An 18563-nucleotide genomic window follows, 5' to 3' on the forward strand; every position below is an offset into this window, starting at 1 on the left:
CTTGCGTTGATTGGCTGCCACCCAATCACGCGTTGGCGCATCTTTCCCAGCACTATGAAGCCGGTTCCCAGCTCGTTGGTGGTGCCACAGCTTTGGTAGAAGGTAGCCGCTCGATGCCCGCTTTTCCACACTTTCTGTCCTGTCCAGCAGATTTCCTGCAGCGCTACGACATCGAAGTTGCGGGGATGTAATTCATCGTAGATTATCCTGTCGCAACCTGCGAAGCCTAGTGACTTGCAGTTCCATGTTCCAAGCTTCCAATCGTGATCCTTTATTCGTCGCCTAGGTCGTTGCCGATTGTATCGAGTCGTATTATCTTCTATGTCGTTCGTAATAGTTGTTTTTAAAGGCGGCTTATTGGGCCTGCGCAAACCTCCTGTCTCGTCGGAGGGCCGTCGTGTCAGGGCTGTTTAGCGTCCAACCTAACACCAGGACTTGGGCTTGTGCGCTTTGAGCGGCACACGGTCGCTTTGGCGGAGCCTACTTGCGGCTACATGCAGCTTTTTATAGAGGTTTAACAGGGCCCACTGTCAAACCCCACCACATCCTAGGCAGGCGCCACAACTCGCAGATGGCCTGGGGAGGGATCGTCAAGCCCTTGGACATAGTCCCTGCTGCCCCGCTAATAACGTCTTTATCTTATTTTCGACATTTGCTTATCAATTGATTCGGAAAACCTTCTGCAATTTGCCAATTCTATTGATACTATTGATTATCATTAATGCTTAATTTTTTTTCCACAACAAATATGATTTTAAAAAAGTATCACCGGCGCGTGCTTACTCGCAATCTACATGTTGATACATTTACAGTTACATCAAACAACTGAAAACCGAAATACGCCACTCCATAATTACGAGCTGACAATGTTAGAAAAAGACAAAAGATAGAAAAAAATAAAACGGTGTGTAGTGCCTTTTCGAGTCACCTTAAGGGAAGATCCTTTTTTTTTTTTTAACTATTGTGTTTATTTGACAGGCTCAGGCGTGTATAACACTTAACGGTGCCGAGACTCTTAATGATATTTACAATCGATATCATCTTATTATCAACAGTTAGTAATGGAAAGGGACAAAGGATACTCGTGGCGACTCAAGGTTAGATTGCGTAATTTGGTGATGTACGGGGTTGGGATTTAGGTTTGAGGTATTTCAGCTGCTCATCCGGGTATTTGACGTCATGTCTGGTTTGGCGTAGCGTCGTGCTCGGGTTTTGGTTCTTCAGGGAGCATCTTCCGGATGGCCAGAGCTTCATGGTACACGGAACAATAAGACAGAGACAAGAAAAAAACTGAGAAAGAAAAAATTGAAGTATTAGACTTTGATGTCAGACGAGCAAAGAAAGGCATAGATGGCCTGCATATAAACCACATCGCGATCTCCCAAAACACCTCTTAGTTCCCGGAAGGGTTGTTTACCTCGGGCCACAAGGGTATCCAATAGTTGCTCTCTTGAGGCGCCATTTTCCGTGCAATACCAAACTACGTGATCGATGTCATCGTAACCGGCTCCACACCTACAAAGATTGCTATCGACCAGGTTAATTCTATAGAGATGTGCGTTTAGAAAATAGTAATTGGATGGGAAGATCCTTTAATTATGTAACGCAAAAATTGGGCATTTTCAACCCCCCCTCCCCCCTATGACACACTTTTTGTATGAAGCATCTAAAAATTATGTATGGGTCGTCACACTTCGCCCAACCCCCCTCCTCCCTCTAAGCGTTACGTAATTTGTGGACGCTCCCAAGATCCACTTTCATTGATGGTAGCCGATCGTTAGTACTTCATATCAAATATCATATCATATCATAGCATATCAAAGAATATTGTTGCCAAATTTCATAAAATTTGGTCAACAAAAACCCCCCTGACAATAATAGAACAAAACCTGCCAAAGCCGTCATTCCTCCTTCATCATACAAGAAAATTTAAACTGAGCGCTGCTAATGTTAATGACGACGACCGCGCGACCCACACCATCGCCGGGAATAAAATTTCCGGTAGGAGCTCCGCCGATGCCGAAGGTGGTACCACGGTCTGCTCTCCGCGACATCTCGAACGAAATGGCTCGCGCGCGGAAGAGCTGCTTTCTTGTAATCAATAAAGTTGAACCTGTAGCCACGCCCCTTTGGGGGGTGTGTGACGGTTACACAATATTTGCAGTCATACCGGACAACAAAGAGGCGGGACTAATGAGCCATCTTTATTGATTATAAGAAAACTGCTCTCAAGCGCGCGCCTGGCATTTCAGCACCTAAAACCTCATGGATGAGTTGAATCATCGTATGTTTTCTGTATGTATGTAGAATCATCAGCGCGCGTAAAACGGAGAAGCTGCAAAAATGTATTCGCATGGATGACTATCTACCAAAATTATAAGTCTTTTTCTGAATCGTGCTCTCGTGATTCTACTACCGACGGAAAACAATCTGCTATCACCAAGAAATTGAGTTTTATTTTGATCAAAATTTATCTCGCCTCAAGTTGTGACTTAAGAGCTACTTTCATTGATGGTAGCCAATCGTTAGTAAGGGAAATTACGGTTTTGGCATGTTTTGTTCTGTTATTGTCAGGGGGTTTTCTGTAACTAATTATGCTCAAATTTGGCCTAAACATTCTTTGCATATCAAAGAATATTGTGGCCATAAAATTTGGTCAACTACGACCGAAGCCGATGGTGGGACTACGATCTGCTTTTCGCGACATCTCGAACGAAATGGCTCGCGCGCGCGGAAGAGCTGCTTTCCTGTAATCAATAAAGTTAAACCTGTAGTCACACCCTTTAGTAAGTCTGTGACGGGTGCACAATATTTGCAGTCATACCGGACAACAAAGAGACGGGACTAATGGGCCATCTTTATTGATTATAAGAAAACTGTTTTCCCCCGCGCGCGTGGCATTTATATTGACATATCGCGGAGAGCGGTCCCAGCCCAGGTCGGTAGAGATGTCGCAAATTAATCGATTACTTCGATTAATCAATTATTTGTTGTGATAATCGATTAATTTATAAATCGATTACTTTGCAACGATTATTTGATTCCATAATCGATAAGAATCGAGAGTAATCGATTAATCGGGATTTTACGACGGGATTACTTCAATTATTCGATTCATCGTTATGATGATCGATTAATTTTGATTCGATTACTACTCAACGATGAATCGATTCAATAATCGTCAAGAATCGAGAGCAATCGATTAATCGAGATTTTACGACCATCGGCGGAGTTGCTGAGCAAATTTTATTCCAAATACATATGGGATATTGGAAAAATCGGTTCTTCTCAGCGCTTCCATTCTATGCAAAGGAAGATTGAGGCGAGGCGAACTTTTTTCAAAGTGCAAATTAACCGCTTGGAGACGCCATAAAGTTGCCTGGCGTCCGTAGCAGAATCACGAGCGCGCGTCGGAGGGAGATGCTACAAATATGTATTCGCATGGATGGTTTCAGTGGCAGTCAAGTTTAATTCTTTCAAGATTCTTATTTGGTTTTGTTATTCCAGCCTATGGCGTGGGTCGTGTGGTCGTTAGTGATTCGAAATATGCATTATTGGGAATTAATCGATTCTTCTCATGGACACCATTTTAAACATAGGAAGATTGAGGCGAGACGAATTTGTTCAAAGTACGACGTCGTAGCAGAATTACGTTGCCGTTCGTAGCAGAATAACGAGCGCGTATTGTAGAGAGCTGCTGCAAATATGTATTCTTGCACTAGCTTCTAGATTCTTCATTTCACCAAACTGTTTTACGTAGTTTACGTCGGGCGGTCGTGTCTTGTACACAACCCTTATGATTTTATTAATGCTCATTGCTGAGCGTGGAGACGTGACCTTCTAAGGGGTTTTTTCCCAGAACGGTGTCACCGTTTGTCGGAATTTTACTTCCGCAAACGGGTCCAACGTAAAACGAAGGCACGGGTCCTTGCAAAGATCGTAACGGGATCAGTGGGTACAAATAGCGCTGAGAAGCACTGTTGAAATTAAAATAGCTTCGGGTAGTATTAAAAACTTCCTTCCGCAAAGAGAGAAAGAACCGCACAGCACGAAAGCACGATGCGGTCTGATGATGCCTTCTTTAAATGGACGCATTTGCCCGGTATAAGGCACACAGAGGAAATAATGCCTTTTTAAAAGTAACGCGTCTGCCCGATATAATGCGAACAGAGGTGATGCCTTATTTAGGTCAACGCGACTTCCCAAAGAAAAACAAGATCTCCCTCTCTCTCTCTTACACACACAACCCCTTACTAACTCACTTCCTCTGCCTCACTAATTATCACTCACTCACGCACTCTTACTCTTACGGATGTGTACTTTCACTCACTCATCTACTCTCAATCACTCGCTTCCTATTTCTCGCTCACTCTTACTCACACACTCGTCGATTCTGAGATCTAGACCACGCTTCATCCAGAATCCGTTTATTTTACTACAGCGACCAAGGCCAAATTTCAACCTTGTTGCCCTTGCAGCCATGCTGACATGGACCACAAATGCTTTCGACTCTAGGCATTGTGCATAAGAAAGCGCTGCATACTCTCCTCCCTATCCTTCGGGACTCTTGAAAAGTGCCATACGAAGTGGAACGGGATTTTACGGAGTACGAATACTTAGTTCTATACTGCATTGTAACAGTTCCAGGCGAATGGCAAATTATTGCTCAATCATATGAATTTCTAATAAATTATTGAGATAACATTGTTTTGAAATCAAGAACAAACTTGAAATAACGACTAATTCTGGGTTCTGGCTCATTCGGGGTAGTGGCGTTCGGGGTGGCGGCCTACGGGGCAATGGCATTATGGGTAATGGAATTATGGGTAGTGTCGTAGAGTCATAGTTGTCACTACAACCGAAATTTTAAGAGTAATTAAATAATTTTGCAACATGTGTTGTAGCTGAAAGCGGCGAGTGGTATCATACAGAAAGCAGGAACCGACATAAGTTAAAGTGAAGTTGTGTAAATGCGATAAAAAAAAAATTGTATGTTATTGATTCGCAGCGCAATGCGATTATGCGTTCTCGGTTTCATGGAAGAGAATCCTGTAAACCGTAGTTCTACACACACTTCATTGTTACAACTCATGGTTGATTGGGACAGAACTGTCCTCGCTCCAAGTGATCTCACACTCGCTAGTAGTTTTCCTTATAGGACATTTTCAACACAATTCCCCTCGCGGGATGAGTGGAAATCTGGCTATTTGGAGAGAAGTATGTCGGACAGCATTGTTTGTTACACTGACGGCTCCCTCTTCGGAGGTAGAGCAGGTACAGGTGTCTACTCGCGTGAGCTAAGATTGGTACAGTCCCACTCACTGGGTAGACACTGCACTGTCTTTCAAGCGGAAATATTTGCCATTATGTGTGGAGTGCAATCCGCACTGCAGAAAAACATAATGGGCAAAGTAATATACTTCTGTTCAGATAGCCAAGCAACTATCAATTCCCTCGCTTCGGCCAACTTAAGGTCGAAGTTAGTAATTGCATATCGAACTCAAATTGGGGAACAGAATTCGGTTAACACGTTGCACCTTATCTGGATACCTGGCCATTCTTCCATAGCTGGAAACGAATTGGTTGATGAGTTAGCTCGCACTGGAGCATCACAAGACTTGTTTGGTCCTGAGCCAGCTATTCCAATATCTAAGTGTTAGATGAAGCGTTTGATTAGGTCTTGGGCTTCCACTCAGCACAAACGGTATTGTAGTAATTTGGATTCATGTCGACAAACAAAATTGTATATCCGAGAGCCATCTCCGGTAGTAGCAAACTATTAAGCTAATCTGTCTAAACAGAATTGCAGTGTTTTAGTCAAAGCCTTGACAGGTCACTGCCGACTAAACTATCACATGGCAAATATTCAACGTGTTGAATCTTTTGTCTGTGATGGTTGTGAATCCGATTATGGAACTTCTTATCATCTGATATGTAACTGCCCAGTTTATGCGCCACTGCGTTTCCAATTATGTGGTAAACACTTACTAAGTGAAATTGACTACAGAAACCTGAACCTTCAAAGTATTCTGTTGTTCATAACCCATTGTGGTAGGGAGCTATGAGCTTTTGTACGTGTTGTATACGTTGTATGCCCTCTTCGAGGGTCCCTTTCCCAAACTTCCCATTTTTCTCCCATCCATATTCCTTTCCTTTTTGTTCACTTCCTTTTCCGTCAGGTGCGTGATGCGAAAGGCACGATGGCACTAATCTCCGAATTTTAGTGTATTTCGAGAAATTTTCTTTGAAAATTCCAAAAAAAACTGTGATTTTTTTTGAAACTTCAAAGTATTTTCCGTGGAAAATTCGAAAAAATATTCGAACTGAAACTAGAAACTTCATTTAGAAGTTGATGGCACAGATGGCACGAAGTTCTCATTTAACAGACTATAAACAGCCTGTGCGTGGATGAAAAAAATTGTCAAAATGTCGTCTATCCCATAAATGGGATAGAACGATGCGTTTAAATTTCGAATTATTGGCAGTTAAAGAAGTTGCTGAACAGGCTGATTGAAGCTGAACTAGAGAATAGGAGATGCCAGTGGATCTGGCGACGTCAACAGATTGTGGGAAATATTAATGAAACAGGGAACAGGGAGTGATGGGCACTACACAACGACGCCAACGAAATGGTTTTTTTTATGAGAAGTGTCAGTAGAGTGCTACATAGCGCCGGACACAACCAGGAGGGTGAAGCGGTACTTCTGTTTTGGTACCCAGTGGTATACCCGAATTTAGCTGCTCATTTTGGGTGATTGGTTCGTACGCAGTTAGTGCTAATTGTCGGCAATTGACTTTTCCTGGCGAAAACTTGCAATTGATTGAGGTATATCGAGCCTTTTGTATTTGTATGGCCTTTTTATGTCGAAAAGAAGCCCGTCGATACTTCCGAAGCTTTGTTATCATGAAATCAACGAAATTAAAACAAAAACATTGTACGCCATATTGAACGAATGATGGGTAGGCGTATTAGCAAATATTATATATTAACAATATAGTCCACTCTTGATAAAACCAGGCGAACACGACTCAAGCGCTGCAACGGATGGCGGTCGAACTATTTTATCACAGCAACGCTTGGCAACGCATCGTTGCTTCCATATCGACAGGTATCGACGCTTTGAGGCGCACCGTTGCTTCCATATCAACGCGTATAAGCTGCTCGTTGCTTTCAAAACAATGAAAATAAAATTAAATGCTAAACCTTTTCTATTTTTTGGAATAAATCAAAGTGTTTCCTTTATGATAAAATTCTAATTTTACTGTTGTTGCTTGGGATCACTAAAAGAAAATACAGAAAGGTCAACTCTCACTTGCTTCTGGCGAAAATTTAACGGACCAAGAAATTCTAGAAGTAATCGAACAAACAAGACAATTTAAATAGCATGTACAAACATAGAATAAGATTGACTATTTCTAAGTTTTTTAGGGTGTCCCATTAGTCCTTCCGACAAATAAACAGGGCAAAAAACATTCATTATCGACTGAAGTTTACTTCCCAATAAAAACCTGGTCAAATTCATTTTAAATTTATTATTTGAATAAACACATCGTAGATACAAAAATATCACGTTCGGATCAGCATGTATTGGGTAACCTCCCGGCTGGTGCCGGATAGCCAGAAGTTGATTTAAGAAATGGCTTTAGAAATTGTCTTCAATACGATAATCCTTCCCCTGGAATATACTGGCAGATAATAATAGGTGCTTGCTGATCAAAACCATCTTCGGGAAGATAACCGTATCTATGTACACCGGAAATGTCGTTGGCGTTGGCAGGTACTCCCAATTGTGCAATACAGCCGGAACATAGGTGAATAGCTTCTCCGACGGTGGGGTTCTACTGGTATAACTTTTACTCGTTGATTCACGTATCATTTTTTAGAAGGTTCTTCTAGGTGCTTAATGCTTTGGAGCAATAAATTTGAACACTCAACCTCGCACTACGCCTTAGCTGTGGACCGGTGTTGACACAGGAAATAAACACATCACGAGCAGCGATGTGTTGTTGTTTTTCAAACTGAAAACTTTTTTGTTGTGACATATGAAAACCAATGAAAAAGCAATGTTACCGTGATCGTTTTTATTAAAATGGTTAGACTTTTTCTCACTAGTTAGCGCTACTGGCAGGAAAAATTGTTCGCTGATGACTCGTATGGTATTTCCAAGAGTGGACTATCTTGTACTTTACTATCTTTGATATTAGCCTTCTCTTCAGTCCCTGGATACAACAGAGGACGGTAGGGTAAGGGAGGTATTTTGGACCACTTTAGGAGATGGCCGAACAATTTTTCGAATAAAAGTTAGATTTTGTAATAATGCTTGATCAATTCCCTATGCAACTAAAAAGTGGCGAATGCTAGGTAGGATTTGTGGATAAAAATGTTGTAAATCCCACCGAAAGAACCAAACTATCATAAATTCTGAAGATATGTGAGATTTAATTTTGGACCACCTGTTTTTATTTTGGACCACCTATTGAACATATTTTGGACCACTCGAATAATTGTGTATTGCTTGCAAAGTTATGTTACTATTAGATTAAACTAGTGATCTCCAACATTTTCGGCGTTTTTTATCCTTGTCCTTGTTAGGCAATACATTTTAATAAGCACTCGAAAGCTAAGAACAATATCTACATACTAGCTAAGGGTATTGAAACTAATATAAATGTCAGTACCATTTGGTACAGCATTATCAAAGCAAAACAAACGTGCGACCCATGGCCATGATGTATGCACCTGATCACTCCTACCCTGCCATATATTTTATGTAGTGTGCCAGATCTGTTTCATTTGCGTCATAGATGGGTTGCCCGATTCTTCCTTGTTACTTGCACATTCTTTTTCCAAACGAAACATAATCGTTGAACGCGGAACTCTGTTGCATTGGCAAGCAGCACGGGCGGAGAGCTCTAGAAAATATTGGTTCTTGTCATGGAGCTTTCCTTACTATTTTCGTATGGAAATAATGAAAACAGTTATATGTTGGTTTAATAGACATTTTTCTAGGGCTTACATCAATGAACAGTAATTTATAAATGCAGTATGAACAGGTATTTATGAATGGTTTGATACTAGAGAAAAAATGGTTGTTATACAAAAATTATTATTATTATTATTGTCTGTATTTAAGAGGATCTCAGCCCTTGGCGGGCTCACCTCTGGTAGCAAAAAGACAAAAGTTTATGGGATCTAGAACCTAAAAATAAGACATGTCGAAAATATGTTCGGTTTAATAAAAAATGAACCTATTTTGGACATGTCCCAGAATACTGTTTTTAAGCTTACAATGTTTTGCTCGAGATATGAAACTGTTTCAATTAGGTTTTAATAAGCCAATAACATCATTCACATGTTTTAAATCTATGTACAAATAAACCTACAGCTTCTGAAACTTGACTTCAATTTTACAATGTCGTCTTGGTTTTGGTCTTATCCAGCCGGAATGGGTAAATGCGTGAAGATATACTTAATAATTGATATATTTTATAAGAAACAAATGTAGGAGATACCTTACTGATAGTTTCTTTTTGCAATAAAATTCAAATTCTGCATGTTTTCTTTAGTTTTGTGTGATATAAATGCAAAATTCATCTAGGTGGTCCAAAATATGAGCCCGGTCCAAAATACAGCCGTTACCCTACAGTGTAGAAAGCAGGAGAGAAACGAATCCTCCGTAGAAAGAAAAGGCAGCACGAAGAGAGTGTGACAGCTCGATGAGTCCTTCGTCGTTGAATACCAGAAAGATTTTCGTAAGGGCCGGTCAACAACGAATCACATGATCGCATATGCCATATGGTGTTCGGCTTTACAGAGTAGGATAGGATTAACAATTAAATCTACCAAGTGGTGTTGGTGCTGTGATAGTGCTTGATGGGGATGTGTCTGAAGTTGGTGAAGAATCTGTTTACAAAACACGCTGCCTCCACTAGGAGGAATCAAACTTGGGGAGGCTAAACGTCCAGCGAAACTGTAGGACCATTGCCAGAAGACCGACGATTATGGAGCTCGTATATATGTCGGGCCGTAGATGGATCAACACTGCTGTCAGCCAGGTGCAACCTAATAAGCACCCACCTACCTGAGCATAAACCGAATAAGAAGGAAGCAACTCAAATACAACTGGTTGGCTTGAGCTTGAGCTTGATTGACTGCTCGTAGTTGCTACTCTATTATGACCAGATCAGCTGTTCTTGCACAGGGAACCAACAGATGTTTGCTTGGGAGTAGCACACATCTTCAATGTACAAGTACTGGTGATCTCATTTGTTAGGTCATACTGGCACCTGCCACGTCAGAATGCAAGTCAATGTAGGGAAGGGGGAGGAAATGATGATGCAATCACTCGCCCATTCCAAGCCGAATATACCTCTGCACTTGCCACGAGTTCATGCGGAATTTGTTGGAATTTCTGGGTTAGGTTGGAGAGGCAGAGGTCCGTCTTGGTTAACGAGCTGCCAATGTGATAGATAGGAGAAGGTAATTGATGGAATTTCTAATTGGATGTAGAAACGAGCTCTATAAGTTCATTTCCAATTCTAGCAGATAACTGTTAGAATACTCAAATTGAAGGTATAGGAATAGTAATGGAAACGGTATGGAGTTCATTTCCAGTTCTAGCGATTGCTAGAACATGAGAAATAAAGAGAAAGATACAAAGTAGGAGAATGGAACGGACCTGGGATTGAATTCACGACCTCCTGCGTATGAGGCAGAAGCAGTAGCCATATGACTACCAAGCCCGCTTCGAAACAAGAGAGACCACGCACTGAACTGATTAATTTTATTACCGGCCGCGCAATGCAGAACACAATAAAGGCTCCCCCAGACCTAAGCGATTTCATCGCCGCGACGGCGACAACTAGTCGCCGCGATTCTATCGTCGGGTCGCTGCAGGCAATTTTCTATCTACGCTTCCATACCAATGGCGACAGAATCGCTGTCGCCAAGCGATAGAATCGCGTCGCGACAGTCGCGTCGCGTGTGTTTGGGGGAACCTTAATTCGGCCGACCGCGCGATCGTTCTGCTGTCCGAAACAAGAGAGATCACGCACTGAACTGATTATTTTTATTACCGGCCGCGCAATGCAGAACACAATATTTCGTCCGACCACGCGATCGTTCTGTTGTCCGAAACATGAGAGATCACGCACTGAACTCTATAAAGGTACTGTTACTTAAATGCGCTAAAAATAGAATTCAGCTACTGTGCATTAGGCCAAAACCCATCTGGCCAAAACAATGTTTTTGCCGAAATGGACGGCCAAAATAGTTCATATGATCCGTGCAGCAAATAACATTTTCAGCCATATGATCCGTGCAACCAAATAACATTTTCTGTCAAACGATCATCTCGGCCATATGACACGTGACGATAAACGACTTTTTAGCAGAATAATCAAATCGGCCTTAGGTTCATTTCGGCTCTATCGGCTCGCTTTCGACCAAATTACGTTTTCCGCCAAACCATTCCGACTTAATAGCCGTTTTGGCTAAACCTTCAATTCGAACAATTTGAATTCCAAAGGATTATTCGACTTAATGTGTTATCCGGTCGAGTGATATTCGAACAAATGGCTCTCCGCCGAACAAACCATTATTGGGACGAAATCCTTCTGGCTAAAAATGTCATTTCGTCAAAATGAGCATACGGTCGAAAATGTCGTTCGACCGAACAGATTGTTACATAGATCAGGCTATTCACTTGTCATTCAACGCCTTTTGACAAATAGCGACAAATTATGTAGGGGAAGTTTTCCGTTTTCCATCTCACTGAACATAAATTCATCTCATCGCAAAACAAAGAAATTCAGCATCAATCTCGTCGCTTCTTTTTGCTAACATGCGTACTCACTGCTCAACAAAATCACAAAAATAATAAACAAATCAAATTCCTTTTCGTTGCTTTGTTTTCGATGGGATGAATGTGGGAGCTATGAGATGAAGTGCCGAACCGTTCGCCTATAGGCCGATCTGCTCATTTGACCGTCTGGCTGAAATGGTCGTTAGGCAGAAAGAACCATTTGAACCATATTCGGCGTAATGGCTTTTTCTACCAAACAACCATTTTGGCAGGACAAAATTAAATGACCTATTAGGAAAATCGACCATTTTGGACAAACGATTTGTTAAGGCATACGACGGATATCCTTTTCGGCCAAATCACTTTCGACCGAATAACCGTTTCGTTAATAACGTTCTATTCGACTAAATGGAATTGGCTTTAGCCAAATGTATTTCTTGACCAAGTGGCATTCAGCCAAATGAATTTCCGTCGAATGACTATCAGCCAAAAACCTTTCCTCTTTTTAAAAAAAAATCCGTGGAATTTCCGAACAATTTTTATGGACGATAAAAGGAGTTTCTGATAGAAATCTAAAAATGCTCATTTGTGTTATTTTATTGTATTCAATTCTACTACTTTATTGTACCTTTGACAGATACGTATTTCGACCTCAACCGTAAGGCCAATGTCACGTACTTGCCTCGACTTGTGTTTCAAAGAATTTCCCATGGAAGCTTCAAGGTATTCCGTGGAAAATTCGTAAAAATATTGGAGCTAGAATAAGAAACTTTATGCAATAAAGTAGACGGCACAGATGGCACGAAACTTGCATGTGACAGAACACAAACTTAAATGGGATAGTAATAATAAGTCATATCGCAGGAGAACCATCCGTTTCAAATTCCAATGATTGAACAGCCAAGACAGTTGAAGAAGCTGCTGAACAGTCTGCTAGAAGCTGGACTAGAGGATAGACGATGCCAATGAATCTGATGACGTCAACAGATTCTAAAAAATATTTATGAAACTGTAACAGTATGAGTCTGTTCGAGAATTGACATCGTTTTAGAAAAGAGCTAGCAGACGTATGGACTGAAACGTTGGAACAAGAACATTAAAGTTCGTTTGATACAATAATAAGACTATGAAAACTATACGTATTAAAATAATCCAGTCGAAGCTCCACAATTTATTCTTTAAGGAATTCTTGGATGATCAGGAGTGAAAACGTTGTTGAGGCATATCCAATTTGGTTAAGCATGCAACATTTTTGAAAAGAGCTAATAGGTTTTGGTTTCGCCTTAAAGTTTTTTGAAGGGATTTTCAATTTGATTCTAAGTGTTACCTACCGATATTTGGTTATGCGTGTGAATTTCAAGGTCTGTCTAATTTCGACGAACTGGGATGGAACTGTTCTTGAAGGCATCTTCTTCTTATTGGCATTACATTTCCCACACTGGGACAGAGCCGCCTCGCAGCTTAGTGTTCATTAAGCACTTCCACAGTTATTAACTGCGAGGTTTCTAAGCCAGGTTACCATTTTTGCATTCGTATATCATGATGCTAACACGATGATACTTTTATGCCCAGGGAAGTCGAGACAATTTCCAATCCAAAAATTGTCTAGACCGGCACCGGGAATCGAACCCAGCCACCCTCAGCATGGTCTTGCTTTGTAGTCTCGCGCGTCTTACCGTACGGCTAAGGCATATCCAATGTAATTTCTCGAATCACGCAAACCATGTACCGTTTCCAAAAGGAGCTATTCGACCTTTGGTTACCCTTGCAGACCTTAATACCCATTCTTCAGAGAATCCTTGGTAAACCTGAAATGGGTCAATTGTTAAAAGCATATCCAATATGGTTCTAACTAAATGATATTTGGCTACACAGACACAGACTGCAGATCTTATCCTTCGGGAACACAAACCGTCGTCAAAGGACAATACTTCCGGAATAAGCTCGCTTGTCGTTTAAGGACATAGTTGGAAGAGTACCACGATGGCAGCCAGTAATATCCAAAACACTAACACTGTGCAGTGTTAAAATAGAGCAGACGAATGTAGACAATTTTGGAGTTGACAACTTTCTCGACTTCTCTGAGCATGAAAGACCTATGATCGTCTGCTTTTTCTGTATTTTATATCCGTAAATTGCTTCACACATTTTTTTTCCTACCGAGTTAGAACTTATACTTGGCATTACATCCCCCACTGGCACATTGCCGCCTCGCAGCTTGGTGTTCTCTGAGCGTATTACGACTCCGTATTACGACTTGATTATTTTTATTATGTGAGGAACAATGTCAGGAAAAACATACCGTGTTTCTCATTGATAGTTCGTTCAAAGGCAACAATCAATACAATGGCAGATGTCTCGAAAGTTCTTATCTTCTTATTCAGTTTTAGTAGTGAGTGATTTATATTTGTGGGATCATTGCACAATGTTTCCAACAGTATAAAAAATTACGGCAATTAAAAAAATATCAAATCAAATGTTTATCATGACTAGTAAAAATATTTTTATTCGAATATAGAATAGTATTTTTCAAATCCATACTTCCTATCACAGTTTGTATAAAGCTGAACTAAACTAATTGTATAAATCACCTTATTCTGAGTTTGTTCCATAAATCACGCACGTAGCCTGATTACCTGGTCGGCAAATCGACAGCCGTTCGTCGAACACGTTATACCTGGGACACTCACGCTCCGTAGCAGCGCCCCTCAGGCAGCTCACATACATGTAGCAGAAGTGCGGATGCGGTATCAGTCCTACCAGCCTACCCTCGCAAATTTCGTCGGTTATCGGCGCCAAGGTGGTGGTTGTGGTTCCACCCGGATTGATGATCGTAGCACAGGTGTTCGGGTTACCGGGGATGCAAATACGTATTCTTTCGTTGAACACCGTCCAATTCGGGCACTCGCGTTCTGTTGGTACATAAGCCGCGCAGTTCACGTAACGTGAACAAAGCTGTGGATGAGGCAACCTTCCGAATGCTTGACTGTTCAGGATACAGTAGTCGAAGGGGATTGGTTTGATACTTCCTGGTGCCGGCGTAGTTGTCGTTGGTATCAGCTGCACCTCACAAGTCTCCGAGTTACCAGGCAAACATAAAAATGTTGTTCGCGAGAATATGAACCCATCTCGACAAGTATTTTCCCTCAACTGACCCAAGAGGCAACTGTTGTACTTGGTGCAACTTTCCGGATGTGGGAATCTAGCAATCAATATTCCGCTGCATGGATTGTCTTCTTCTGGCTCCTCAGGCAGTCCTTCGACACAAGTTGCTTGGTTTCCTGGAACACACGTGATCAAATCCGGAGAGAAAATTTCCCCGTCGGGACAATTCACGAACTCCGCTTCTTGTAAATGGCAAATAATAAACTGGTAGCACACGTCAGGATTCACCAGGATTCCAGTGAGGATCCCCTGGCAAGGGTTGTTTGCCGTCGAATCTGCTCCAATCTGGGTTGCAGCAATAAGAAGCGCAAGCAATATTGACCTCATTTCACTGTTATGTGCTTCACAAATAAAAACAAACGATTTCGATCTAATATGGCTGTAAACTGTTTTTGATCTGATTCGGAGCACTGATAGGCAGGCGGCTTTTATAAGGAACAGAAGTAGCTGAAAAAATGACGATACCGCCGATAAGGGGAATCAAGATAATCATATTATCCCCGAATTTAGTGAATCGCTGGAATGAATACGTCGCCGGATGGGATTGCCTTCGGTAGCCAAACCACAGGAATTGCTTATCATTTATGGCATGTTGAGAGCTATTCAGTTTAGTAGATTGCCATATGAGTAAAACTCGAAGCGGCAATATCTGAGCGATTCATGTATGTTTATATCTAAGCGATATGGCCCTGAAAATCTGTTTGTCCACAAATCTTTATTTGAAGGGATTTGTCTCGTGATTGCCCACCATGCTTGTCGTTGATGATTGTGATTACAGTGATGTCTGAAAAATTGAAAATGTCTCCGAATTCAACCCTGATACGAATTTTGAACTTTGTTCTCAAGGAATGTCCTCTTTCTGGCAAAGGCAAAACCCCCGGATTGCATCAATGTTTACCTTTGTCGCTGTCTATGGTATCGTTTTTTACGTTGCTTTTCATTCATTTATTTGATTGATGAGCGACTTTCCTGGTAGTCCTCAGTGCGGAAATACATCACATAACAAGCACTGGAAAGGCGACTGGGTTCGATTTACGATCGGTCTCAAAGCCCTTTATATGATTTTTCTTTATTTTTCATACCCGTCATGTTATTGCGTATTCAAATGTAGGCTGTAACTGAAGTTCAGAAGCTTTTACTTATAAAAGCTTTTAATTGTACGTTGATAAAAGTGCATGTTATGCCGTTATTGGGATACTATGCAGTGTAAAAGAAGAAAAATAAATTGATGGATGAGTAGCTGGCGTGACATGATTGTTCATCGGAAATGTATGTCAGCTAACACAAACAGGGTGGGACAAAAAAATCGGACTACTCGCTCTGAGCCATTTTCAATTGAATGAAGATCATTTGCTCTGGGGGGTAAAAAGTTTTTCTTCACAACGACATGGGTATTACAAATACTCTGCATCAGGGTTTCTAGGCATGGGCGTAGTGAAGATTTTGAACAGGAAGGGGTTAACTTTTCAATGACTTCTGAATCGTAGTTTTGGTAATTGATTTCGTATAATATACTTTTGTTATGGCTCCTGTTATTTAACCTTTGGCCAGGTTATATTTCGGTCGACTTCTTTTATTTCTTCATTGAGGTTTCGCCGAAATGAACCTCTGCTGCGATGTTCGGCTGGGTTCCAGTTTAATGCTTGTTTACCGATTTCGTTTCCGCCCCTACGTAGAGTGTGGCCGACCCAGCCCCACTTCCGATCCCGAATTTCTGTTGCTATCGGCCTCTGGTGACAACGACGATGGAGCCCGTTGTTTGAGATCCAGTTGTGAGGCCACCAAGCCGGATGTGGCTGTATGTAATCAGTAGGCATCTGTTGATGAACACCTGCAGCCGTTGAGTGTTCTCCACTGATACACACCATGTTTCGCTAGCGTATAAATTTGAAAATTCGTATTTTGATGCGTTCACTTATCTGCCTGTTTTTCCAGATATTTCTTAAACTCGCAAAGGCAGCTCTTACTTTTTTGATCCATGCGCCTACATATGTCGATCACCGCCGTCTGACGCCATTTTGCTACCAAGATATTGGAAGCTTTCAACATTCTCCACTGATTTCCCGGTTACTGTGAAACTGGAAGGGATCGCCGTGTTTAAATCCAACGATTTGATTTTGTTGACGTTGATGACTAAACCTGCTGAAGAGAAGCGTTCGGCAAGGTCGTTGAGCTTACTCTGCATATCAAAGCGCCGCCCGTTGAGCGAAGAGTGCAACGTCATCAGCCAATTCGAAGGCGTTTAGGTGCTTCATGGTTGTAGGCTACCAAAGCAATCCGCGGTTTGGTTCACACGTACCAGAAACTCGTCGATTACAAAACAGTAAGGAACAGTAACGGTGGTAGAATACATCCTTGCCTCATACCAGCTACGACCCGGATAGGGCCCCATTGTGCAGTATTCTACACGAGAAGGCCTTGTACTGTGCCTCGATGAGGCCGACGATTCTCTCAGGGATCCCCTTGCGTCTCAGGACGCCCACATATTATTGTGATTGAGACAGTCGAAAGCTTTTTCGTAGTCAATGATACCAAGAAAAGAAACCCTTGGAATTTATGCCCTGCTCCAGTATGATACGGAGCGTGACAATATGGTCAACACAGGATCTTCCGCCACGGAATCCGGCCTGCTGCCGCCGGAGTGTCGCATCGATCGTCTCCTGAATCCGGGCTAGGAAAACTTTGCACAGAACTTTGATAATGGCACATAGCAACATAATGCCTCGCCAGTTATCGCATACAGTCAAGTCACCCTTTTTGGGCACCAACACCAAGATATCTTGCATTCAGTCGACCGGGAAAGTTTAGGTGTCCCAGATATACGAAATAAACGATGCAGTAAGTAGTTGAGCGGATTTCATGGGGTCAGCTTTGAGCATCTCGGCTGATATTAGATCGACGATCAACTCCTGGGGCTTAGTTCGATTTCATGCTCATATACCGAATCTACTACACTGGTCACTGTACGTAAAACTTGCGCCTTCAGCACACGGACGCCGCGCGACAAATTACTCGGACTAGTCCAGAGCACACGCCGATAACTGATTTCCAGTGATCTTGATCCATTCCGCTCTCAGCTTAGTCGTTGAACCATTCATCTCTGGCCTTGTTGGCGATCGCGGTCGACTTGGATAGTCTGTGATGGCGGATCTATCCTACACTATAAAATAGCTTCCCGTCAGCGGAAGCTCTCCCACAACTGACCGTGGCACCACTCTTTGCGACTACGCGCTCACCTCTAGATGAAGTTAGTTGCAACAATTGTAGTTTGAACTCCCGTTCATTATTGACTTCTATCTTCCACTGCAACGCTCTCCTATACTCATGACCCGCCTTCCTCTACTGCTGCTTCGTGCTTCAACCTCGCTGGCCTGATCAAGCCCAAATTCAGCTCTTCATGAGGCCTGATGATGCAGTTCGAAACGCTTGGGACTAGGCGGTGAGTCCACCTCCATTTGGTCGTGTTGCCATTTGGCTACCGTTCATCCGAACATTAAAGATGATAGAGATCTGACGAGAAGAGGACGAGTCATGGCTTGCTGCTCACTAATTGACACACTGAGGTGTTGATGTATAATCACACGCTGATGGTAA

General features: G+C 42.0%; 1 protein-coding gene across 1 annotated transcript; it reads right to left on the reverse strand.

Moving 5' to 3' along the window:
- Positions 1-14283: 14283 nt before the first annotated feature.
- LOC134223884 (peritrophin-48-like) lies at positions 14284-15338 on the reverse strand. Its single transcript, XM_062703111.1, has one exon. The coding sequence runs from the start codon at positions 15294-15296 to the stop codon at positions 14397-14399; it is 900 nt and encodes a 299-aa protein (XP_062559095.1). The 5' UTR covers positions 15297-15338; the 3' UTR covers positions 14284-14396.
- Positions 15339-18563: the final 3225 nt, after the last annotated feature.

The sequence above is a fragment of the Armigeres subalbatus genome, chromosome 3, assembly GCF_024139115.2.
Source record: "Armigeres subalbatus isolate Guangzhou_Male chromosome 3, GZ_Asu_2, whole genome shotgun sequence".
NCBI classification, from domain to species: Eukaryota; Metazoa; Arthropoda; class Insecta; order Diptera; family Culicidae; genus Armigeres; species Armigeres subalbatus.